A 27867-nucleotide genomic window follows, 5' to 3' on the forward strand; every position below is an offset into this window, starting at 1 on the left:
GTGTCCATAAGTGGTAGGGGACGTGTACATTTTGATATACCACATATTCATTTGTTTTCTGAAAATTTAGCTCTAAATCAATTACACACAAATGTCAAACTTTATCATTAAAACTATGCCTGATATAAAATGACTGTGCATACATCCTCAACAAGAACTGCTCACTCAACAACTATTGGTGCCAGTATTGTACAGGATGAATAGAAAATGTACTGTGAACACATTCCTAACAACTGCTCTTTCATCAACTAACAAATACCAGCATGGTACTATACCCTGGGTACTATACATGAATAGAAAATGTATTGTGAATACATCTCTAACAACCACTGCTCACTCAACAACAAACTATTGGTGCCAGTACTACATGTAGCACAGGAAGAATAGAAAATGTCATGTTCAGGAAGAAGAATAGAAATTGTACTGTTCACTCAACAACTATTGGTGCAAGTACTATGCTATAGTATAGGAAGAATAGAAAATGTACTATCAATACACCCCTAACAACAACTGTTCACTCAACAACTATTGGTGCAAGTACTGTGCGAAAGTATAGAAAGAATAGAAAATGTATTGTAAATACATCCCTAACCTCAACTGCTTACTCAACAACTATTGGTGCTAGTACATTACTATAGTATAGTACAGGAAGAATAGAAAATGCAGTATTGCCAAAACTTTTCAGTTCAGTGTCAAGGCACAGCGAATTGGCTCGCCAGACCTGCCGTGTTGAATGACTCCCAAGTCCAATTGGGCGGGAAAAGTCACTTGACAAAAAACTCAAACGAATTTTTGGGGACAATGGGAAAGAACATCCAATTTTGCAAACTTTCTTACAGCTGCAGTAACAAAATTCAAAGGCTTGACACAAGTCTAAGCATTCAGAATCTTGAGTTTAGGCTAGCATATTCTTCTTAATGTTACTATTTCTGTTAATTTTTTGGTAATTTGATAAAAAAATTTGAAAAAAATGTGTTTGCTAAAAAAAGAGTGCATAGACTGATATTAGACTTCGTACAAGTCTTTAGGCTTGATTGTCACAGCATACAAAAAACACCCTAAAAACACATGTTTTGGGCCCTTATTTACAACAATTGAGGATGCTAGTTGTAAAAGGGTGTCGAGTCATATTCGCTGTCATAGTGCACATTAGAATATGACCATTGCTAGGTCAACTTGCTCACACTTTCTTTCTTATGAACTGGTCACTGATCAAAATGATCACAACACAAATCCTACATGGCATATCATAATTCGGAACAGGTGTATGAGCCTAGGCTTGATCCTGTACCCAATGGATACTAACGTGCACTACGACAGCGAATTGAGTGCATTTCGAGATAAACAGCAAAGAAGGTTGTTATGTCCATGTAGTTTCAATGGAACAAGGTGGATTTGTCCATGCAGTTCCAATGCTCTACCATATTATTTCACTATGAAATTTGCACAGAGGGTGAAGATAACCCCCTTATAGCAGAAACTGACACTAGCTCCATTTTCATGATTTTATGACTTAACCCCATTTTAGAACTAGCATCATCAATTGACCAACTATAAACATTTTATATTTATTGCCAGTTGTTTTTAGTAAAGGGTTAGGATTGAGTTTCAGTTTAGTTGGCAAAACTGGATAAAATAGTACATTTTCCTAGAATTGGGGTTAGTTATGAACAAAAGCCACATAAATCAGTGTGCAGGTCAGCGTCTTGAATAGAAATTCATATTGGCCCACTATTTCAACAGTATAATTACTTGCATTTGAGTGATTTGACTTTTTTTCAAACATTAAGATTGCTGCAGCCTATCATTGAAGTTGGGAGTTCAAATATGCCTGGATTAAGAAAGTTCATAGAATCTTTAATTGAAACAAGCTTCAATTTGATTAGTACTGTAAAAGTGTGAATTTTGATGTAACAATAATTTTTGCCCTGAACACAAATTTATAAACAAGCAAAAAAGTTCAAATCGGTAAAATGAGAACAATTACAAGCAGGCACAAAAAATGATGGGCTAGTTCAGAAATCAATGGTACACCCCTACAGAAAACATAGGAATCCCAAAACAATCGTCAGTTTTTGCCATCATAATTCCCAAGAAAAGGGCCATTTTTCTTCAGAAATGGTATAAAAGGAATCTCCCCAAATTGTCAGTTTTTGCCGAGGTGCTTGTCAAAGACATTAATTTAGCCTATGAAATAGCAAACTTGGAAAGGCTACGGTACTTATCCATATGATAGACTATTGGCTACATATTTAGTTATATACGAGTTCATTACCATACATTTGAGCACAAACATTGCCTTTACTATTCATTGGACAGATTTTTAAAGGGTTTGAAGCCTGGCTGGTCAAATTAATTTGGCATTATATTCAACATACATTAAAACATTAAAGGTGGGTAACCTGATTGACAGCATCATCCATTCATCCCCCACATTTCCCCATCAAAATGCAGATTTTGGTATCAGGTGAAAGCTCATATTTTTCTCATTAACATTATTGCATATAGGCATTCCAAATCGGTATATTTCCGGAGAAATCATAAAAAAACTGTTAAATTAGTCTCAAATGTGGTATACCACATTTGAGACTAATTCAACAGTTTTTTGATCATATCTTCGGAAATACACCGATTTGGAACTCCTAATTTCAATATGTTAATGAGAAAAATAGGATTTCTCATTTGATATCAATTTATTACATGATCATGAATCATGATGATTATTATTAATAAAAACAATGTAAACTACCAGTATCACGATGTATAAATGTCAGTAAGGAATTAGTCACATTTACAAGGAACATTTGCGTGTTCTTTTTGCATGAATGTTTGAAAGGGACAACATTTTATGTTATACGTAAGTTTTAAAGAATTTGATTCTCCAAATATATCAGGTCACCTTCCTTTAACCATTACCCAAGGCAGAAAAGTACATTAAGATGGCTGGAGTAGAAAGTGGACATTTGAATTTCAGGACTTTGTGCTATACAACTCTTCACCAATCATAATATATTTTAAAAACTTGTTCAATGTATAAGATATGTCAAGGGCTTAGAATGGAACTGGCTATGTCCAAAATTGCTGCCTTGGGTATTAAAAGTTTGATTCTTTCTTCAAAATCTGAAATCCCAGCCAAAAAACAAACAAAAAAACAATGCTAATCCTAAATTTTCAAGAATACCTCTGGCACAGTGACCATGTCCGAGTGCATGTAATGAATGGTGGGGCAAATCTAAATACCTGTTACCTGCACATAACCAGTTCTGTCTCGTAACATCGTGGGTTGATATAAGTACACACAGCTGGGTGCAGCGCCTACACAAACTGCTCTTTGCTTATTAGGGGTCCACGCTTTGGCTTGTCGGACGTTTAAAAACAAAGCAAATAATTCTCACCTAAATATGAGCTGGGAATGAATATTGGCATGTTGCAGACACCAATGAACTCCAAATGAAGTCTGACACATTTTTTCATACTAAAATCAATTTGAGCAGCATATCACATATTATTACAGATTGCACTATGCCAAAAGCCCTGTTGCTTGGCTATGATTCAAAATTACCCAGCAAACACAAAATGTTTCTAAAACATTTGCCAAAGATTGGACAAGTTTGCCAAAAAAAGTTTAAATGTTGGGTTATATAATGGGTATAAAATGTTTTAATAACATTTCAAAAAACATTGCTGAAAACTTGATGCAAAACATTCTAACATTGTGCTATTGAAGTGCAACCAAAATATTTTGCACAAATGTTTGCAACAAAAAACGATACAATTACCATTTGTAATGTTTTTCTTCATACAAAACATTTTACAATGTTTTCATGACCTTTATAATTATGTAACCCAACATTTAATGTTAGTAAAATATTTTGACCAAATCAAAAAACATTAAAAAAGTTTTTTAATCATTTTTGTATTGGCTAGGTTAATGTTGGTAACACCCAACTCATTTTGCCTGATAATATCACAAGTTATTCCACTTTCACCCTTGCTTCCATAATATTAAAGAAATTAAATGTAAATCTTAAAATGGTGAGTTCATTCCAAGTTTGGTTCCAAACTGCAGCTTGGTTCTCTTCTGCCATCTGACAAACACTCTGAAAAGAGGAAGAAAAGAAAAATGAACCATCTAAAACAGACAGTACATCCCAAGTACACATTGGCAGAGAATATTGCAGTGAAACCAAATCAGATCTACTTATTTTACTACAGAAGAAATTTCAATTGAATAACAGCCTGACATAGCGTGACGATTTTTCACATACACTGTGTGATGTATGCCAGTGTGTGGGGGTGTGCGTGCGTAACATGGAATCCAACCATGCCAACTCACTCGTGATTGGTTAATACTGTATCCAAAGTCGTGCATTCGTGTTGTAATTTGAAGTACGCAATATACGATCGCAGTTTGATCGAGTAAAGCTCTTGAAAGCTGTGTTCATTCAATTTAAATTCCTACTGTAGTTCTTCATTAAATTTTTCCGTATTTATGAATAATAAGAATCGGCAACAATCATTCCACTCACTTTTTCCTTCTATTGTGATAAAATCCGACACTTAAAACATTTCTTTTTGAAAGATGTATATTTTCCAGTGTCACAAGCCCAGTAAGGACTGATTTATAATGAACTGTCTTAATTTATGTCCTGATTTTACATAAAAAAATTTGTTGCCTGAGGGAGGTGTCTGCCCCTCTCCATCCCCTCCGCTTATGTCGTGCAGATTTAAATAGGTTAACTAATAAGGAAAGAGGGGAAATGTAACTCATTTGGGGAGGGGGAGGTGGATACTGGGATGTGCGGTAGATTTGGGGTGCATTTTCAGCCTTTTTGGTATCACTTTGTGCAATTTCTACAATTTCCACAAAACTGGGGTGTTTTACAAAATTTTCCCCAGAATAGGGCTAATTTTTTGAACACAAATAACAAAATATTGGTATGTTTTGGGGTCCCCTCTTTTGTCAATTTTGGTATATTTTGGGGTTATTTTACAAAATCACAGACTGCACATCCCTACCCAAACCAAAGTTGAGACCCCGGTTACCCTCCCCGGTTATCTCCTCCAAAAGTTTTGTCTTATATTATTATATTTGACAATGACAAGATTTTTTGTGGATTTTATTGAACTGATATATAAAGGACAAATCATGACATTCTGAAAATAGAGTACACCTCTGATTATGTGGTTACCTGATTTCAAATATCTTGATAATTTCACACACAGTGAGGCACACCAACGGCCATACAAATGCCAATATCCATGCTTCTAATGGTATATCACGGAGGCCTACTAAGGGGTAACCAGCAGGCATGCTATTCCAGATCCTCACGTCAAGAACAAAGTAGATGATTTCAAGTAAAAGTCTGAAATGACAATAATATGTAAACACTTATGAAATACTCGATTACAATTACTACACAGTATTGCCTATGAATAGACTTAAAGAGGTTGTATGGGAAGTGTAAAACCATAAAAAAAGTGGCAAGTGTCACATCACTCATATCATTTTAATACACACATCTTCGTACATCTAGCGAGTGCCATCAGTAGATTGTGAGCAGATTACTTGGTTACTTGGTAGGTAAGACTCCTAGTTCCAGACGGAAGAGTCCTCAACTTCTCTCTAAAGCTAACAACACTTGGTGCATAAAAACTATCTTGTGGAAGTGAATTCCAATCATTTACGACTCTGTTTCCAAAAAAACTGCTTAGAGGCTTCCGTACTGTACATGTAAACAGCCAATTAATAGCACTGTGTAATTATGTGCTGCGCACTTTAATTATGCTTTATCTTGTGACAAGAATCACGCTTTTTATTTCAGTTACTTTTCTTGTTACATAAAAGTGCTCAAACTATAAGTTAGAGAAAGAGGATGAACCTGTGTTCACAGGCCAGATGCCCATCTCTCTTTCGAAACGATTGGGCCAGACTCCTCTATATGATGTTGCTATGGGGGAACCCTCCACAGTGAGTCTGTTATTACCATCCCAGCATTGAATAAAGTATTGGGTACCAGACCCATTTGTACACCTGGGTCTGGAAGGGCAATAGGGGTGAAGAGCCTTGCCTAAGTGCACAACATTGATGCCACAGCGATTTGAGCTACCTCACGATTTAATATGAATCAAAGTCTTAAACCACTGCACCACCGTTCCCCTGAGTTCTAGGTTAGTCTTTCATGCACATTCCATGAACACCCACAAGCCCAGACAGATAGGTCTGTGTGAGAGTCTATACTTACAATGCTACTACTACAGCACACCACAAATGGTTAGTAAACGGAGGTCTCCTCCACATGGACTTGAGTCTGTGTACAAAGCTGGCTGATGTCACAACTATATTGATACAAATTCAAATATTCACTACATTAATTCAAATCAATAACTACTTCTTTTATGAAAATCATCTGTTTTTGAAACACACATCTCAATCATATCCAGTGAAATGTCAATTGTGGTTAACAAATATGATATCATGTGTCCATTTCTTATTACCGTGCTCTATGGTTCAGAAACATTGACAGTGATCCGCTAATTGTTGGATGGCCGTTATGTACATGTACACCAGGCTACTTAAATCAGCCCTTGATATAAGCTGGCGGACACATACCAAAAATAACTGTATGGGGAACTTCCAAAGATATCCAATAAAATCAGGAAAAGAAGACTGCAATTTGCTGGCACTGTTTAAGAAGAACAGGGCAGGTAGTGTCGGATCTAGTGCTGTGGAAACCCAGGTATGGCAAAAGAAATGTGGTTGCGGCCAAGCAAGACCTATGTAGATCTTCTTTGTGAGGACACTGGACAGCAACCAAATGAAATAAGGAGCTGCATGCAGGACAGACGTATCCAGAGAGACATCACGTGAGTCCGACAGAAGTCAACGAGTTAGTGATGTAAACATATAATGCAGCACAACCCAGGAATATTTCCATCCCAGCATGGATTGAATCGGACACTTGTTATTATAAGTGATAGAATAATAACATAATGATAACACTTACTTAAGTAGAATGTAAGAAGGAATGTCTGCGTGTTCTGTGCCAAAACCAAGAATGAGTAGTGTTCTCCTTTTAGACCATTCCAAAGACCTGTGCTATTCCTGAAAAGAAAAATATGAAAAGGTTTGTGTCAATAATTAAATGACAGTAACAGCATACATCAAAGTTTTCCAGTTGTCGTAGGTTTGTCAATGTGTACGAAAATTTCTGTCAGTACAGAGGCCAGCATTCACGCCTTGCAACACTAACCATGTAAGGGTTAGGGTTAGGTTTGAGTTACGGGTTAGGGTAAGGGTAAATATTAGGGTGCAGTAGGTATTCTATAGCTATTCCGTTTCCATTAGGGATTCAATCATGTTTCACCATTGTTCATCACCATTTAACCACTACACGTCCGCATCGTTTGCTTAGCTTACTTAGCTTAACTGTCCAAGCAAAGCAAACCAAGCAGATGCACTAAACATCTTAAAGATCGTCTAATTCACATGATTATTTCATGAGGAAAGTCAGTTAGTCATTGCCAAGCAACATCACAAGAAGATTGATGGCTTCTCTGTTGATATCAGCAATAAAACTACAAAATCAATGGCAATGTTTAGTCGCTTCCTCCAAAATAATGACTTCAACATGTAAGTTACAGGCATGACAAATTTTACTCGCCCACACGTAACACATATGCGCGCTTCTGTTAATTTTCATTTGCATTTACGTTACTGCTAAAGTGTGGTTTAATCAACGATTACCAACGTTTGGTGCCTATACAAAGTATAGGAAGAGTTGTTGAAAGTATTTTCTTACCTAAATCCAAGAAGCACATGACAGGATTCTGACCCCACAACTTGACAGCAGAAGGAATATAATGTAAGTCCAAAACATATAAGGGATACTATGACGGAACCCATAAACTTGCTAATGAAATAAAAACCATGTAGTACTATTACCTGTAATATAACATATATGCAGATAAAAAAATATTAGTTAAGATGAAAGCATTACTACGCAGGTTTCCTCCTTCATTTTTGTTTTATACAAGTTGTCCTTATTGTATAGGTTAACATATTACACTCTGATCAGTACCAAATTGTGAGGGATTTGTTACATCACCTGTAAAAGAAGATCCTCTTTTTTGCATTATTATGTTTTGATGGATCCAAGTTGTGATAATATTGGATCCAAAACATAATAATGATAAAATTGATGCTTTACGCCCAATATTTATTGGTCTCGCTATGAGTTGTAAAATATTGGACTCGACTACGTCTCGTCCCAATATTTTAAAACTCATAGCTCGACTCAATGAATATGGGCTCAACCGATCAATTTTATATCAATATCGGTCCTTTTTGATCAAATTTGTGTGTAAATTGTAAATACACTATATATATATTATTTTGTATATTACCGTAACCACCCGGGTATAAGCCCACCTTCGGCTATAAGCCCACCCCTTATTTTTCAAAACATGCTGGGAACAAGGGTGCACTCAGGTATAAGCCCAGTACTAAATTTTGGCCAAGTTCTTAAATCAAATCAATGCTTTGCTCTCATATTTAAGAACAAATATAAAAAATATCAGTTGATAATTAACATTCCACACTTACAATTTTAAGAAATTGACATAGAAGATAGAAATTACTGGTACATTTAGGGGGGTGGGCTTATACCCGAGTGGTTACGGTAGTTATCATTTTTTTAATGATCACAAGCAAATCAATGAGGTTGATGTGCCATTGACCAATGGGTCAAATGTCTTGTTGTCATGACTGTTAATAAGCCAATCAGCATGAATGTCTATCACTTCTGCATTCATGCTTGTGCTTACTCAATGGGTAGCACACACCACAGAAGAATGACAAAATTTACTTTCCCCTGCCTAAGTCCAATTCAACATGTGTGGCATACATGTTACACCATTCTAGGGAGCTAATTAGTTGCATAATAGCAAGAGGCATCAAATTGCATCACACATACAAGCTCTGCATATAATATAATCGTGGCCAGAGTGCAAGACTATCGTAAGTACAGTAGAATGTAAAAGCTGCCATTATATTTGCAACATTTCAATAAATGTACTTACTTTTAACCAATAACACTAGAAAAATACCCAACTACATTCAAAGGTGATATCTTGGGTTAGCTTAGTGGCCATCAGGAAAGTAATACAGAACATTAAATATTTACAATGATGGGATTGTGCTGCAAACAATCGGTGTTTCACATAAGGCAGCTATTACATTCTACTGCACTTACGATGGTCTTGCACTCTACAACGAAATTATCTCTACGAATCAACACACACTTACCTCTCTGTCTATCTGCTGTAATTTTTTACCCGTTGCATACGTCATAATCTGAGATTGGAATGGTGAACCAAGTAATGACAAAGACAGTGTTGGAATGACGACAAGTACCAGCCATAGGACGTGTCTTCCACTCAGTGGTGGCGGCATGAACAGAAGGGATGCCATGAGTTGTATTGCACATAAGGAGAATAAACTATACATCATGAAACTAAAACAATTGCTGATGGCCATGCAGAACCCCCTTGCCTGCAAAAAATGATATATCATTCAAAATGTTAGGGTTTTTCTCTCATACATCTGCGGATCACAAGCATCACCTGCTTTTGCCATTTCTAATTTGGCAATATTGTAACATTTCCATAAAAATTAGATTTTTTTTCCACAAAAATTTTTACTGGTGGATATGTCCCTTTATAATTTTGAGCCAAACAAATGAGGTAAAACAAAGCAAAGAATTCAGATTTTTTTCACAAAATGTTAGTTTTCACTGTCGGATATGTCCCCCTATAATTTTGAACCAAACAAATGAGATAACATAAAGAAACTTGCTATTAATTCCAGTGCGTTTGTTGCCAATTCACTGCCGTAGTGCACGTTAGTATCTATTGGTTACTGGTTCAAGCCTGGGCTCATACACCTGTTCCGAATTTTGATATGCCATAGGCTTTGTGTTGCGATCATTTCAATCAGTGGTTCGAAACAAAGAAAGCAGCCAGTTGACCTAGCAACGGTCATATTCTAACGTGCACTACGAAAGCGAATGCATTTTATTCCATCGATCCTGACTGAGGTCAGGCAGCTTGATGTGTTATGGACAATCCTGTAAGTCATGTACGTACAATGTACAGCGTGTACATACAATGTACAGCGTTATGAACATTGCATACACGTTTGACTAATATTCCGATCGTATGAATAAAATAACAGGACACATTGTTTCATTAAAAATCATGGATTTTGTCACACATACAACACCTAAAGCCTTGATTTTTGCAGGATATATTAGTTTACTAAAGTACATCACGATCATGTAAAAATCTTAATCTAAACAAATTTACAGTGTTCTCCTCAACAAATGTTACAATATTTCTTTAATCTGATCTTAAAGCTGTCCAATCCATAAAGTCCTACCTCTTTAATGAGTTCTATGATGCTGATATGATCACCTCTTCTGAAGGATAGTGAGCATGGTAGACACGAGAGGAGACTAGCCAAGCCCATAGGCAAGTCTGTAGGGTCTGTTATTGAGGTAGGATCCTCCTCATATATATCTCTATTCAAACACACATGTGGATATAATGGCTCAACACCAATGCTACAGGAGAAAGGAGAAACAAATGTGCTATTATGTAACCGGGGGAACATACTAAATCCATTAATCTACTTACTTACTATAATATTTTGCTGTGAACCTTTAACGAGCGCGCACTACCATGATGTTGCAAAGTCGGAGCTAACAATGCATATGGTGCAAAGTTCATTCATAAATGTCCACACGGCAAACAGCAGATCACCTCAGCAGCCAATCAGAGACAAGTGCGTTTCAACACAGTGAATATGTAATGTACGCTTAAAATACGCTCTCGTCAAAAGCTTACAGGAAAAGATTATATTTGACGTGACTACATACATGTCACATCTGGCCCTGAATGCTTAAAGGAATTTAAGAAACTATTTGTTTCTTTTTATATATTTGGTATATGTATCAAAGTGCACTGCAGCTTTCAAAACTGCATCTTTTTTTATGTAAAATAAGCCATTGTGACCGTACGCAACAAAGTGTGACATTGCAAACTGGACCAGCTATGTAAAACTAATTAGGATAACAATTTTTTAAAATAATTATTGAATTTTGTGAACAACTTTTTAAATTTTTTAACAAGTTATTTTAAAAATATAGAATAATTTGTGGACCCTTTTGCTGCCCTGTTCTACATTTAAAAATATCTTAAGGGGGTACTACACTCCTGGCCAATTTTGTGCCTATTTTTGCATTTTTTTTTTTTTCAAAAATTATAGCGCATTGGTGACAAGTAAGATATGTATATTATAGGGGCAAGGACTACAACTACTGTACTGAAAATTCAGCAACTCAAAGCAAGTAGTTATTGATTTATTGATCAAATATTGGTTTTCCCTCATTTTTGACTGTAACTCCACAACTGTTGTCTGTACTGAAATAAAATTTCCAGTGCAGTAGTTGTAGTCCTTGCCGCTATAATATACATATCTTACTTGTCACCAATGCGCTATAATTTTTGAGAAAAATGCAAAAATAGGCACAAAATTGGGCAGGGGTGTAGTACCCCTTAATTTTATCGCCCTCAAAATATAACAGGTGAAATACTGTATAGTATAGATGAGGTGACATGTGTTTACATTTGATACACCCTCTGTTGGTCTGTGATCAAAACTGTCAGGCAAAAAACACTATAGTTTACATGGAAGAAGTTAATTTTTATTCATTAACTTTGGTTTCAAAGCAAATAATACAAAAAATGGTATCAATCTTGTTTATAAATGCATCAAGCTATATACATAATATCACACAAAACTTCAAAGGTTTTTAAAAGTTGAGTTTTAAAGAGATTTATGTGGTCTGTCATAGACACTCCTGTGTTATTTTGCCTGACTTGAAACAACAGAGGGCGGTCTGAATGTAAACATGTGACATCATAGGTCACCTCATCTATACAGTAGTTAATTAAAGTTAACCAAGTTAACATACCTGATATCAGCCTGAGAAAAGATGGATACATTCTTGATGCTAACACTGCTTCCCATACAGCACACTACTTCACTATTTTCTTGCATAATTTGAATCATTTCTCTTGTAGCTGCATAGTATAGAAAGGGATAAGCAAACAAACAGTAGAACAAGGTTTTAGATCATTTTTTTTCTTTCATTTATAATGATTTCATCTCTACACCACATTACTAACAAATAATTTAGTTATTCAAAATGAGAGACAATAGATTGTTATCACCAATGAGGTAGAGTCAAAGAATACCAACTCCACAATGTCACTCAGAGAGGCAACTTAAGGTTGGTCTGAACCTTGGAATTATGGAAACTTTTGGGCCTCATAACTGCTAAATTGTTGGTCTAAAGTATATAAAAGTATACATATTTAGAATGGCAAAGACTTGATAAGTTCATCTGTGAGGTCAAATTTGGGCCAAAAATGCTCATTTTGGCCCAAAATCTAAAAAACTGTTTTTTATTAATTTTTAAAAACCTAGATAAAAATATTTAGGAGCCGTTTTTTCATTTTTTTGAATTTCGACCAACTTTCGAAAAAAAATGGTCAAAAATGCTGAATTTTCAAAAAAATCATAAAAAAGCCAGATTTTTGCCCAAATTTCAAATATTTTTTGTGAAGTTGGTCAAAATTCAAAAAAAAAATAAAAAATGGCTCCTAGATATTTTTATCTAGTTTTTAAAAATTAATTAAAAAAATTTTTTGGCCCAAGTAATGATAAAGACAGTGTTTCGTAGGATGCACGAAAAAGAAGTGGGCCAAAAAACATTTTTGGGGGATTTTGGGCCAAAAATTAGCATTTTGGCCCAAATTTGACCTCACAGATGAACTTATCAAGTCTTTGCCATTCTAAATATGTAACTTTTATATACTTTAGACCAACAATTTAGCAGTTATGAGGCCCGAAAGTTTCCATAATTCCAGGGTTCAGACCAACCTTAAATAATGTATTTCCTATATACACCTGATGTACCTGGCAAACTTTGATTCAAAGTGCGTGGTTGTTTGCATTCTGCATGTAATGCATTGTGCCAAAAAAATGTGCGCTGTGCTCTAGATGCGCACGCCTTTTAAATGCTCAAACATGAAGACGCAAATTATCTTTCGATTTTCGGGCTTTTGCCCACAAATGCCGGAGGTACATTATCTGGCCTCCATGAGTGACAAACCAAGATTGCGGATTGGTCAAAGTGTTACATATGGTGCAATTTTTTATTTGGTAATCTTTAGGTATAATATCTTTGATAATCACCTAACAAGCAAAAAAAATCTTTTACTTCAGCTTTAGCTTCATATCCTCTCTCTCCAGCTGTCAATTTGCTTTAGCTAAGTTAATGATTATGACAAAGTAATAGACAGAATTTGATTGCTAAAGGGCATTTATGTTTATTTCAAAAAGTGAGTAATTTCACAAGATATCACAAGAAAGTCACAGTAGGTAATCATTGGATTGGTGCTTTACTACCAGTGGTAGTGTGTAACTCGCCCCAGTCAAAATACAAAATCTGGAAAATTTATACTTTTTGAGCCCAAACTGACAAATTGTAGTCACATTTTTGAATTTCTGGCCCGTAAAGTTTTCTTGCTCACCCTAGCAAAAATCCTGGTTCCCGACAGTTTGCTAGTGCTGCTATCATGATAGCAGCACAATACATGTATACATTATTACTATGGAACAGATAACCCAACTTACTTGCATGTGTAACATCAGTAAATAGAGGTACTAGGAGTGGCACATTGTCAACCTTTTCAAGGTGTGGTCTGATGTTTTCGATGCCTCTAGGTAGCTTGGCCTGCAAGATAAATTCAGCAATATTAGGTTGATGAACTTTTCTTCATTGGGCTACTGCAGTTAATACACCTCCTGTGGTAGATATGACATTGATCGCCCACACAGGGGGGTAAATCTCAAATACAGTCACCCATTCAGGTAACCCCGTTTGAAATTCACACTCCCTGTGTGTGAGATTAAGGTTGTGTCTTCCATAAGAGGTGTATGCGTTTCAACTGCTATAGCCTATTTGATATTCAATCCAATTTGCCACATATACTTACTGAGTGGAGCTTATCATGATTAGCTAATATTCTTCATTGTACATTCTTATTCAGTGGGTGCGTCTTGTAAAGAATTCACGTAATTTGATTGGTTTTCTGGTGTATAATATCTCACAATAGTTGATAGTGATATTAGTCGGGCGCCAGCGCCGCCATAATGCTAACGGCTGCACGCTTATTGCTCCTCAATGATCGCGCGATAATGCGTTCGCGTAATACACGTGCGATTCGGCGGCTTAGATGTTCGTGATGGTTTCGTTCATTTAAAACAACAGGGATGTCCTCACCAAAATAACTTTATTTTTTTCTGAAAAAAAGCAGTTTTTCTCGCAAACATTACATTAAAACTGAATAAGAATGAGAATAAAGATATGATTTTGTCTTTTGCCTATCCAATATCGTGGATACACGATATTGGATAGGCAAAAGACAAAATCATATCATTTATTCTCTAAATCCAACCTCGGTTATGCTACTATGATGGAACCAGTGAAAATCAAGATTGGAGAATTATTTAGAATTCCTCGTTGATTATTTGGAATTCCCCAAAGATAACTAAAAAGATTTAAACTTTTCACAACTTACCCGATTTGTAATATCAAATCCTCCTGTGGTATCACTCTCTGTGTAGTGACTTATGGTATCACCATCTGTCCCATCACTCAAAGTCTGAGTCTCTGACACATATCTTTGTCTCAAGCTAGTACCTAAATCATCACTACCATAGGAACTCTTCCTCCCAGGTTGTAGCAGAGACTCGGACTCACTGGATAGTGTGGTGGTGTCAATGTTCATATTCTTGGCATCAATTGCATCAGTTTCTTTTGATGAAGTCCTTGCAACTTTTTTTCTTCTCTCCTCCGGGAAGATAAGTGTCATTGTTACCATCATTACTGTTTTCATCCTTGATTTCTGAAGCATCATTGTCTTCATTTGCATTTTCTAAATCTACATGTACATCTTTGGTTGATTCACCCCCCTCTTTGGTATCACCTTGGCAACCACCTATTGCATCATGGGTTGCATTCCCCAACTCTATGGTTACACTTTTCTTCCTATTTGGATCTGCAACACTGGCAGCCATTTTGTCCTCTTTGGCCATGTCTTGCCATGACACTCGTACATTGCACACATCCATGTTGACCCGGCATTCCGGGAGATGGGAACCGCTCTTGGCCGATGTGTCGGAATGTTGGCGTGACACGGCACTGAGGGTGTTGGGAGAGGTGCTGGTACAAGAGGAGCCTCCTTCCTCACTGAGGAGAGAGATGTGGCAGTTCCAACCAGCTTCAAGTCCCATCTTCTCTGTGAACACCTGTATGATAATGAACACGGAAAAACATTAATTAAGTCATTAAATTTGATGAGTATTTACTTACTTTACTTTTGGCTGCTTTTTCCTTTCAGAATCATGTGCAAATGAGTGGTTGTCTTTTTTGGGCTCCGTGGGTAGCATCTGTTGTGCCTAGTCAATAGTTACTTGACACTCTCCAACCATCTTCTTCTTTCATCTCTCTCTCTTCCTCTTTCTTTGCATTTCATTTAATATCTAGAGTTTGTCTGCGATCGCGTATGCTCGCGCTGCTTTAATTTATGTGTTGCGCCATTTCTAGTATCGCATCTTTTAACATCGCGTTTCTCATATTTGTTTTCCTCGCTTGCAGACATTCTCTATTTCATCACTTTGATAAAGTACTTTTGTACGTAACGTCAGTGAATTATTTTATATTAAATACATCGTTGAACAACACCTTTTTGTTCAGTTTCTTTACAATTTTTACCATGCGATGTAACGTGGGACTCTTAACGTTTTTCTTCTTCTAGGTCCCCCCCCCTGGATCTGAGGCCAGATTGTTGGCTGTAGTAGGTCCATATAGAGCTGGTTGCTTTGTTTGCCCAAACCACTTCAGGTCCTGGTTCTCACTTGCTCAAAGATGTGTTTGGTGCCAACAGTCTTCAAATTTATTTTTTACCTTCTGGTATGCTTTTGCACCCAAATTTGACGCAGAGCAACTAGAAGTGCAGTCTCAGACAATCAACACATAAAGTCAGTATAATGTGGTATTGCAATTTTGCATGAGACTTTTAAAGTTGCATCGCAACAGGTGAATTTTGGGGTGCAAATTGCACTACAATGAGGCTTATTTCGAACGCTGGGTGCCAACCATGTCCCTAGTGGCCTTGTTCCTGATTTGATTGCAAACAGGCTTATACATATATTTTTGTTACGCCTAGTTGTACTTGCTCTGCTTCTCAGCTCCTGATCTCTTGAAAAATGCACAAATCTGATACATGCATTATCCAAGTTTTCAATGAGTGCTACTATGTCTTGCTTAGGGTGGTAATTACTGGCTACCATACCAATGAAGATCTGACCACATTGTGCTCTGAAAATTATTAAGATAAATGCAGTAATTAATCAAAGAATATAATTATGTCACACCTAATTTAACTTAATGCTAAAATGGTTTCCAATGATTACCTTTCATTTATACCAAATCTCCTGCTAAAAGTGCAAGTACCCATTTTCAGTTATAAGCATAGTTTAAAAACAGTTATAAGCATAGACTATTAAGATACAGACCATTCACCAACAGGCAAAACCCCTGCGCTTTGTATGCTGAGAATTCTCACATATTCATGAGGGCTGATTGTTTGACCGTGCACATGTGCATGTCTAACCAAACACGCTGTGTTGTGTGCCTTCACATTACGTGATAAGAGTGTTGTCGTGTGTCTTCACATATTCGTAAAAGACAGTAAAAATGGTGTGCATTTAGCAGTTTCGTATTCTACACTGCTTGGAACGATTAGCCCTCATTGACAGATGATTCTGGGACTTTGCCGGTTAATGAATGACCTGTATGCTATTAGTTTATAGTTGTAAGCTAGAAAAGTCAAAAGCGAGCACTAATTAGGAAAGGGTACTAATCATAATAATAACAAGGGATTTACAAAGGGCTCATTATAAAAACAGTTGCACAAAGAGCAACAAATGATTGGAACAAGATAAAACCGTCAAATAGTGAGTTTACTTTTGGTTTTGTTTCAATGAAATCTTCTATAAAGATAAAAATACAATAAAATTACACAAAGAAGCTTAAATAGTTCAAAAAGTGCGTAACTTAAAACAGGCAATACGCACTCCACATGACAAAAATCTGACTGAATATTTGACCCATTCTACCATTCTAGTATCTGTCCTACCTGTAGCAGCTCTCTGAATCCCTAATATGCCCATCAAGTTTATCCATAGCAGATTCTAAACTGTGGTACTTCCTTCCTTTATCACCTTGAGGTACAGCATTGGTAGTATTGGTAGCAGGATGAAGAGGATTAAATCCAACATCCCATGAAGATCTGATATAACACACATACACACAAGTAAAGAAACAAAATGTAATACTTCTTGCAGTTTTTCATCACCTTAATGCTCTGCATGCTGCCCATAGGTTTCAACATAAAAGTCCAAGTTTTGAGATATTTTCTCAAAATATTAGGAGCTATCTTAAGGGTAGAGTAATGGGAGAGAACATGGACCTTTTCGAGCTTCATTATTTCAGAATTGTATGTCCAAAGTATATAAAACTATACATTTTTGGAAAGGAAATGAGTCAAGGAATCCCATGGTGACGTCAGATTTGTTCAAAAATCTCAAGTTTTTGAAAAAATCACAAAAATTCACTTTTTTACCCCAATTTTTTTGTGACAACTTAGAAAAAAATCCGTTCGGAGTAAAAAAAATCCAGTTAGCTTTTCATGAAGAAGAGGCATGAACTTAGGGAAGGTTTTTTTACTTTTTTGAAATTTGTCTCTTTTTTGAAATATTGAAAAAACATGTGAAAAAAGCTATTTTGTCACTCTATTAAGCTAAAATTGCACATAATGGTGTATATTTTTGTTTAAAACATATATTTTGAAAAATGAAAAAAACCTTCCCTAGACTTTGATGTACTCTAAAGGATAGTGCAAAAAAGTTTACCCTTTGCTTACATATTATTCGAAAGTTATCTTGTCACAAAAATCGCGTAATATTGTCAAAAGTGAACTCTGAGAAATCGACGTTTTAGTAAAAAATTTCAAAATTATGCACAAAGCGTCCTTAAATTTTAAAACGGTAAGACTTTCACACTTGTAAAAGCTGTATCTGGTGCATGGACTAAATATGCATCTTTTTGCACCAATGAATCTATAATCTCTGCTTTCAGTGCGCCAAAATTCAAAATAATTAAAAAATCTAAGTGGCATTTTGACAGCAAATTTTTGTTTTGTTTACACCACATTTGCTGGCGTTAACGACATACCGAATGCGCCTTTGACTGCGTTGGACATACGCCGCAGAGTTGCGCCAAGGCGTCACGCTGACGCGAATCGCTGCTGTAATCACAATATTTTCGCGATTCAGCGCATTTCTGACTCATTATTTCCGCCAATTTACTAAGCTGTCTTTAGCCATGTGACTTTTTAGAGTTGAAAAGAGTGAAATAAATCAAACAAAAATACGAATAAATATTAGCAAGTTGTATTTTATCAGTTTCAAGTGAAAGAATACATCTTAGTGTTGATAAATATCAAAAAATCTCAAATTCGGCCGTGGACGAATGTGTCTTCCATTACTCTGGCCTTAAGAACCACTGAACCAATACTAGGCTTGTTTGTACTCATCTTAATGCATTTTTCATGTAGGTTGTAAATAGGGTCATCAAAATTTACAATTAGGCCTAATTAAAACAAATTGTTGTCTACAGTCGACACCCACATGGAGAGATTTAAGAAAAAGTTTCATTTCATTTCAGGTTCAGTCTTGGTAACTCAAGTATGATATGAATCAATATATTTTGACATGTGTACATAATTAAATATTATTTGGATAACATCAAATTCCTAAATCCCTTATATCACTAAAAGGATCACTCATGCAAGGCACAATGAATGTACGAGTCAGATATCCGAGTGGTTCGCTTTATATAAAATGAAAGAGAAAAACTTTCTTGTATCTACTCTATGGGCATAGCTCAGATGAATGTAGATTTCTTGTATGTTGTGTCTTTTTCTGTCTTTAAGGACTTAGGCACAGCTCTCCTTTAACTACAGAAAGCTTTGAAGCAGACACAATGATTTTAATCCACAGCCTTAACCCGGGACACTACTAGTCATCTAACAGCATTTCTGATTGGTTGATAACTTGAATTGCTCATTTCAAATGCCAATTATGACCAGGCTTTAAACTATTTATGATCGAACTTGTATTTGCAGATGATCTTAAAAATACCCCCCTTGATTGGTTCAAAATTGGACACAATATTCATTTTGGCCAATAGGCAGGTAGTTTTCATGGGGTTAAACATGGTTCATAGGGAGCCCTAACTTACCGAGCTACTCCAGGACTCTCTGGCTCTATTGTCTGTGAGTCTCTATTATGTTTAGGTAACTCAAGATATAAGTCATCAAAGTAGTTGGCCATAGACTCGACCATGGGTTGATAAGAGAAAGCTGAACAATATGATGACAAGGTAGCCCTCTGATAAAAATCCATTACCTTTTTCCTGCAAATCAAACATAAAATGGAAGTTCTATTAAAATCAGTTGATTGTCTCTGCCCTGCATCTTTTCTTGTGAGTAAAATATATTTTAGATATCTACTAAGCTGGCGGCCAATTTTAATTTAAAACTACCAATGGCCATCTTGGACACAAAAATGTACATCCATTACCAAAACGATGCACTTGTTGGCTGCTACATGTGTCTCTTTTTACATATAATAGGAATAAATACTAGACTCATCTCAAGTGGATGTCACTTCAAATCATCCCCAAGTCACATGGTTTAAGAATACAGAGAACATTCCTAAACCATGTGACTTGGGGATGATCTGAGGTGACCTCCACTTGAGATGATTCTGGTATATTTATTCCTTGCTATTATGAAAAAAGACATGTGTAGCAGCGGACAAGTGCATCCTTTTGATATGGATGTACACAAATAAAAAATGAAATGCACTTCTTCCTCCTCCTCCTCTTTATAAAAAATCCAAACAATCACCCTCAATTTTATTTTTCATGGCCTTACCACTAGCAATTAAATAAAATGATTTAACAAATTTAGTACAAATGACTTTTCATACTTTTCATTATCCGTAAGAGGGCAAAGGTCATTGCCATCCCAGAAGTCTGTACTCAAGCTGAGGACAAGGTCAGCGGTGCCTTGGGTCAAAAGTTGATTGTTACCTAACAAAGTAAGAGAAGATAATATAAATGGTAAGTAAAAAGGAACAATCTGCTCAGAGAGGATAAATGATACAAGTTAAACTCTTGGAAGTAGTTTTATCAGCTCATGGCCAAAATGAAAATGTCTGACTTTCTATAAACAATATTTTCACATAAGAGGCGATTGAAGTCTTGTTTTCCGTCCACATTACCCAATCTTCTTGTTTCTTTGAGTTTTACTTTATGGATTTGTAGAAAATACTGGAACTTGCTGTTTGCAACTTTGCTACATTACGTTAGGAACCATCAGGCATGATCAGGCACCTGACCCGCTAGACTGTCATGTGATAGAGGCTATACCTAGCTGTCTATCATGTGACCAGTCCAGCAGGTTAGTTGCCTGATGATGTCTGGTGGTTCCAAACACAACATAGCGAAGTTGCAAGCAGTAAGTTCAAGTATCAGATTTATTTCCAAAGATCTGTTTACAACTACTGGATGACTAACAACATTCACTCATTTGCAAAGCACTTAGTCATTACACACAGCACACACACTTCAAATCTTCAAGTTGCCAGGTACATATAGTGAAATAATCTGGAGGTATGCTAATTTGCCCGCCATGATTTCAGTTCTAATCTTGTTTGTCCTTACCTGTCCTTGGATCATGGATACAAACTGAGAGTAGATGAGGTGCTGGTATTTTACGTTTGATGAAGGACCGTGCCTTGTGCTGTAGATGATGATGATGGTGGTCATCAGTACCCTGGTTATCCTGAAACATATTGAAAAGTATTTTATAAACCATGTGCTCTAGGGATGATATGGCTTGAAAAAGCCATCAGTGAATAAGTACTGGACAGGTCCTCCCACAGCACATGAAGGAGCATGATTTTTCAATTAAATCATATAAACATGTGCGTTTATTTGTCTGCTTAATTTCTTTGCCACAAGTCTGTGCACGATCAGTTGAAGTTTAAGATCACAACTCTGTGTTACCTGTTTGTTTAGCTGTCCTTCTTTCCGATATTTGACCTGCTCATTACAAGCCTGTACATGGCCAATTAATGATGCTTGAGATTATAACCCTATATTGCCTGTGTATTTGTTTATTTGTTTAATTTATACTCACCACTATAGTCATTTTGGCTTCCTCAACAGAGTGCCGTAAGTGCGTGCTCAAGTGCACGTAGTGTTAAATCGCGTACATTCGCTAAAAGAACTGGCATGTTTACATACGCGATCAAGGGCGGTACAACTGTACACACACAAAATAACTACAACAAAGTACTGACGTCACTCTCTTAAGGAAGCAAAATAAACTATAGTCTGTATGTGGCCAGATAATGTTTGAGATCATAACCCTGTATTGTCTGTTTGTTTCTACTCACCACTAGTCTGTACATAGCCAATTGATGCTTGAGATCATAACCCTGTGTCGCTTGTTCTGTGAATCCTATCAGATGTGCTAACTGACACAAGCATCTGGAAGAACAAAACAATTCACACAGAAGATCTATGTTAAAAGCAAGATTAAAAGATTTTTACCTTCAGGAATAACATGTGAGCACCTTGTGACCTGTCTAACTACAGAATGTTATCACAAAGCCATCTTTCAGAGAATACTTCAAAGTAACTATATTTATCTTATCTCGTTACTACAACAAAAATAAATTTCAAATATTTTTTTAAACAAGCATCTCATGAGCAAAAAGATGACAGTACAATCAAGAAAAAAAAAGGTGCGTCTCTTTGGAGTACTGAATGTAAATGGTCATCCTCTCCTAATGACTCCCCATCGATTTCCCATTTAATTCCTGCAGCACCCATCTTTGATTAGATAGCAGAGAGGATTATGTAAATCATTTATGATCTGGGAAGCAGGCAGGATTTCTCAAATATAGGGTCCACAACTTATAAGTTCCCCCTAATACTTTTTAAAATAAGTCGAAATATATTTTACGAAATGTAAAAAGATATGTATAGCTCTATTTGTTTTAGCCCTGTGGACCAATTTATAGCGTCACACATAATTGCGTTCAGTTACAATGGTTGCACCAGTGTTAAAAGTTGCACCTGAGTCCATAGCAGTCAGGTTTTCTTTAACAAACACATGAATAGGCCTGGCCTACTGTATTGTTTGAAAGTCAACTCCTATGGACTCAGATGCAACTTTTAACACTGTTTAAATGGTCCATATGTGTAAAACAAATAAGGCTACACATATATCTTTTTACACGCTTGCATTTTGTCAAATATTTTTCGATTTATTTTAAAAAAGTATTTAGGGGACCTTATAAGTTGTGGACCCTATATAAGCTATAGCATGTAAATTACATTTCCCTTGATTTATAATCATGCTTAATTATGAATGATTTTCACTTACAGCCATTTGGAATTTATTTTCATAAAAGGTTGTCAATGGGCTATTCCAGTTGAAATCCATACACCCCCTATGAAAGACATGATCTTCATCTTCCCCACAGGGCGTGTGAATTTCAAATGGGGTTACCTATATGAGTGATTCCATTTGAAATCTACACACCATGCGTGGGAGATTTAGGTCATGCCTTCCACAGAGGGTGTATGGACCAATCTTGCTGCTAAAAGTGCATGATTGTAATATTTCTGGGTAATGCAATCCTAATATCCAGAAATTGTACACATACCTTTTGCTACCACACCTTTATAAGATCATGCACACAATAGCTTATCAGAGTCACAACAGCTACATGTAGATCATTATTACCAACAAACGCACAATTTACATACATATTACACAATCATACAGTGTTAGAGCCACAACGGCTACATGTAGATCATTATTACCAACAAAATGAAATATTTACGAACATATTATATCACCAAATGTGGCAATCCGTAAACTTTCACAAAGTTACTGAATGTATTATATACAAATACGAGTGAGACATGTAAAATAATGAATGAAATTAGAGTAAAAGATCCATGAACATTATAAATTGTTCGATAGCTGCAAATTAATAGTGCCATCTTCAATATACCGTAAAAACTCGATAGTTAGCATTTGCTTACTATCGAGCACTTTTGAAACCATGAAATTGTACCAAAGTCCGGCGCTTTACCAACTGATCTAATGGGGTTGAGACATACATTTGCTGGTTTACTTGTTTACATATAACTATGTGTATCGATGATTTGCTCAAAACCCTTTACACTTTTGTGGATGGGGCTCTTCATGTTTGCATGTCTTATAAAGTGCTCGATAGTAAGCACATATGCTAACTATCAAGTTTTTACAGTATTTTTGTATGCCAATACCAAAATTGAGGGGGGTGGTACTTTAGTACAATGGGTTGTCAAAAATCATCATAATCATAAGTTAGATGGTAATTTATTCAGACATTTAACAAAATTTAGTTGTACTGCCCTGCAGTGAAAAGGGAGCACTTGCAGAGTTGTCACTGTAAATATTTTGCAGGGGATGCTTATTAGGGAAGGATGCTAACTACAACCATGGCCAAAATGTGTTGGGACACTTATGGAAAACGTACACTATATTATGGCCTTATTTCTGTTATTATTAACGTGATAAAGTGGATCAATCAATGTTGGGTGCCACTTGGCGCGTGTGACCAAAAAAGTCGGATTCAACATTGATCGGGGGAGTTGGGGGCTTATATACATTACCCTATCAAACCGTCCCAACACTTATGGCCAGCATTGTAGGTCAAATATGGTACATATAATGACACTTTTCTACCAGCTGGTATGACCATTGTCAGCGGAGGACATCCAAACACGATGTCCCCATTCTGGGTGCATACATAGCAACCAGGTTTCACAATGAGCCATGCAGCCAGACTGCCCAGTGCCTGTCACCTTTGTGTGATTACAGCATGAGAATCTTAATATTTTTCTTCCAAATTGTTTGTTTAAAATGCTCCAAGATCTTTGACTCTTTAAGATTAGTTTTGAAACACCCAAGTTGAGGAATGAAATGAGAACCAAGTTAAAACAATGATTATAAGCCATTGATGTAAGAAATATACTTGTTAGTAGTGTACAGAATTTAACATTGAGAGAAATTAATATGATATATCTACAATGATGGTTGAATAAGATGGAGTAACCACAGAGATAAACACATACTATTTACTCCTACAATGGAATGTACTGAAATAGACTTTATATCTGTTTATTGTGGTCTTTACCATTGCAAATCGGGGGAAGTTACAATAATTATAGAGTGGATTTTTTAAACATTCTCGCGCAATCGGGATATATGCTATTTTGTTTTTAAAAAAACAATAGAAATTAGCCTCTAGCGCATCTAGAAACAAAAATTTTCAGGAGGCCCTTATGTGGGGCCCCTCGACCTTTTCATGCTACACTCCCTACACTTGCTGTGCTCTAATTGGATCGTATATTGGGAGTGCTACACTACTTTTAAATTCCTTGCGCCGGGCCTGCAGACACATGGAATTCAATTTCATTAGATTTTTTAAGAATTAGTTTGATTTTACCAAGCAAAATAAGGAATTCTTTCTAATTATGCTGTATGAAGAAAAGTCACCAGTTCTAGGGCAATCAAAAGTAATTCTTGCAAATCTGTTATTATTACCAGAATTGATTCCTTGCTTTTTGCCTGATTTTTTGCCCTCACAGCCTATTTCCACAATATTATTCCTATGAACATGATTCATATCTACACAAAGAATTCAGTGCATTTGAAATATTGTCTTACAACTGGTGATCCTGGAACACAACTCATACTTTAATCTAAAATTGAGAATTAATTAAACTGATATTTTAATTAATTAATGGTTTCAATTTTTAAACTCATCCAATCTTATAAATTGAGGGTTGAGAACCAGAAAGTCTTAACTCAAAGGAAAATTGTTGTGAGTTAAGGATTTCTGGATCTCAACCCTTGAAATTTACTTTTAAAAAATCACCAAGATTCCAGTAAGACTCAAACTATAGCAATGTAGGGACGAAAGAGATGAAAGGCAGACATCCTTTACAAAAACATTATTTGTAGTTTGAACATGTATTAATGTAAGACCAATCTATTCCGATGTTTTTGTGGAAGGTGTCTGTCTTTCATCTCTTTCACCAAAAATACCCCCCCTCATTTAGAGGCATATATGCTTGTAGACAGAATTCCATGGCATATATAACAAGTGTCATAAATAGTGCCGCTGAGAGATTAGTAAATTAGTAAACAAGCTGTGCTCCAGGAATGCTACATGTTGAGAATATCTCAAATGATCAGAATTCAGTACCTTGAATTTCTATCATCAACCATCTGACTTCTGAAATGTAAGGATTTAAACATGTTTTGCATGGTTGACATACAATTATGCTTCATAACCTTACTATTAGGAAAGTATAATACAAGAACAAAATCTTTGGGTGGCAAGGGTGAAAATAAGTGGGAGCCGTTTAGCCCCCACAATCCCTGAAATGGCCCCTGGTCCCATCTAAATTTAAGCTGACCATTAGGGGACACTCAGAAACTGGCCCCTGGTCACTACACCCAAAAAATCAATTCCATAGCCATTAATGCTTCATTATGCATGATGAACTTATTCAGAACAAATATTGGCCCCTTGTTGATTAGAAGTGGCCCCTGGTTCCATATTGAATGAAGTGAACCAGGGGCCATTTTGTGTAAAAAGGAGCCCCTGGTTCGCCATTTCTTATTTTCACCCTTGTAATGGGTGGTGTAATGAGATGAAAAATTTGGGTTAGTTGGTTGGTCAGGAATAGGGTTAATCTATTAGTACAGCCACTTTAATATTGGCATTATACAAAGTCATAAAACCTACTCCCGATTCCAGAAAAATAAAGCACCAATTTTTGGGGACTAAAAAATACTATCCTGTTTAGCCAAATAAAACAGCTCAAACATAATCCTTTAGTTGGCACTAACTGGAAATAAAAATTACTTTTTCATATTTGGTCAATTTTTGGAAATAAGGATTTTTCTGGAATCGGGAGTAGTGGTAAATAACACACTGTTAATAAAAAGTGCCACAAATATTGAAAGAATGAATATTTTCCATTTTTGACAATTAAAAAAAATTAAGGTTGGTGTTCATTTGTAATTAACCTTTTTTTTAAATAGAGGATCAATCAGAATTTCCCTTTGTATCATGGAATTCCGATTACATTTTGTCTTTCATTGACATGCTCATTAATATAAAACTCCACGGGAAGGGGTGTATGATGAATCTACATACTTTAACAGGTGGAGTCTAAATTGACAATGATTAGAGAAAAATGATTAAAATCTAACTACATGAGTTATAATATAATGAAAGAACTGTCCAGTTGAACCCATCGGACGAATCTGTCATGTTAAATCAAATTCAAGAGCTGAGTGTTGTACGACCCTTGATTATCAACATACATCTTAAAAGTGTGTTAAGAGCAGACACTTACATGTACAGTGCAGTGTGACAAGAGTGAGTTTATCGCAAATTTGACAAAGACTAATGCATCACGTAGACTTACATCAGACTCGAGAAGTCAGACTCCATTATTTATGTATCGGTGCATCAATATGGAGATTCCGCCATATTTGATTGTCACAAAATAGGTTACCTCAAGCTCAAGCATAATGTTGCATTGTTGGTGAACGACATAAGATAAGGATAATGAACTGAGTGCAATGCATTAGTTAAGATAATCACACGCGCCGTGGAGTTATTGCATTTAGCTCGAGAGCCGATAGGCTCGAGAGCTAAATGCAATAACTCCATGGCAAGTGCGATTATCTTGACGAATGCATTTGCATGAGTACATTATCCGTCATATACTTTGAGTGTATTAAAACAATAGGCAATATTAATGGCTGCATTCATTATATTAGCTTGAATATTAGGTAAAATATCTTAAATTTTAACAACACCGTCAGGTCATTGACCAGGTAACATTTACTAGTAACTGGTCAAGAAAATCAATCACTGTAGAAGTTAGCTATCAATGGTATCGATTGCGCCATACGTCATACTTTAGTAACTTATTCACGCATGGTGGTTTTTTTTGTGGTATATATATCGAACATAGTTATATAAGTTATATAGTAATGTGGAAGTAGTATTTCTAGTATTTGAGCGTGCACGTATTATCTAAAATCTATTGTTTAGCGTGCGGGAATTAGATAATGTATTGTTTAGCATGCAGGTTTATATAAACCTGCACACGAAGTAGTTCGCGAAAATAATGCACGGGAGAAGAATACATAACGATGAATAGAAACGGGCACTAGAAGAATATTTGAGGATAATCTAAGAAAGCATGTGCACATAAAGGTTTGCATATGCAGTGTTTAGGGTGTATTGCTAGCACACAGATTGCAAAGAAGCATGGATTTAAAATCAAAGTTTGCCGGGGTGCATGGCAAACTTATTCAGAGGTCCACTGTTTTCCACCATGCAGCATTCTCCAGTCTGCTTATAAATGTGGTTCATCATGATCATCATTAAACAGACTCAATCACACTTGCTATAGTGGGTGTGCATCATTTCCACATCTGATAAACCTGAAT

General features: G+C 36.1%; 1 protein-coding gene across 1 annotated transcript in view; it reads right to left on the reverse strand.

Annotated features, from left to right (window-relative positions):
• Positions 1 to 3928: 3928 nt before the first annotated feature.
• The window catches only part of LOC140151052 (transmembrane protein 94-like), a 46827-nt gene continuing 22888 nt past the window's right edge, over positions 3929 to 27867 (reverse strand). Inside the window, 17 exon segments of the mRNA XM_072173252.1 lie at positions 3929 to 4100; positions 5193 to 5366; positions 6246 to 6339; positions 7008 to 7105; positions 7803 to 7945; positions 9308 to 9553; positions 10439 to 10622; positions 12036 to 12144; positions 13763 to 13862; positions 14710 to 14988; positions 14990 to 15439; positions 16370 to 16511; positions 17332 to 17484; positions 19497 to 19670; positions 20249 to 20351; positions 20985 to 21105; positions 21722 to 21815. Of these exon segments, the coding sequence (XP_072029353.1) occupies positions 4028 to 4100; positions 5193 to 5366; positions 6246 to 6339; positions 7008 to 7105; positions 7803 to 7945; positions 9308 to 9553; positions 10439 to 10622; positions 12036 to 12144; positions 13763 to 13862; positions 14710 to 14988; positions 14990 to 15439; positions 16370 to 16511; positions 17332 to 17484; positions 19497 to 19670; positions 20249 to 20351; positions 20985 to 21105; positions 21722 to 21815 (2737 nt within the window). The 3' untranslated portion in view covers positions 3929 to 4027.

Source organism: Amphiura filiformis, chromosome 4, assembly GCF_039555335.1.
Source record: "Amphiura filiformis chromosome 4, Afil_fr2py, whole genome shotgun sequence".
In the NCBI taxonomy this organism is placed as follows: domain Eukaryota; kingdom Metazoa; phylum Echinodermata; class Ophiuroidea; order Amphilepidida; family Amphiuridae; genus Amphiura; species Amphiura filiformis.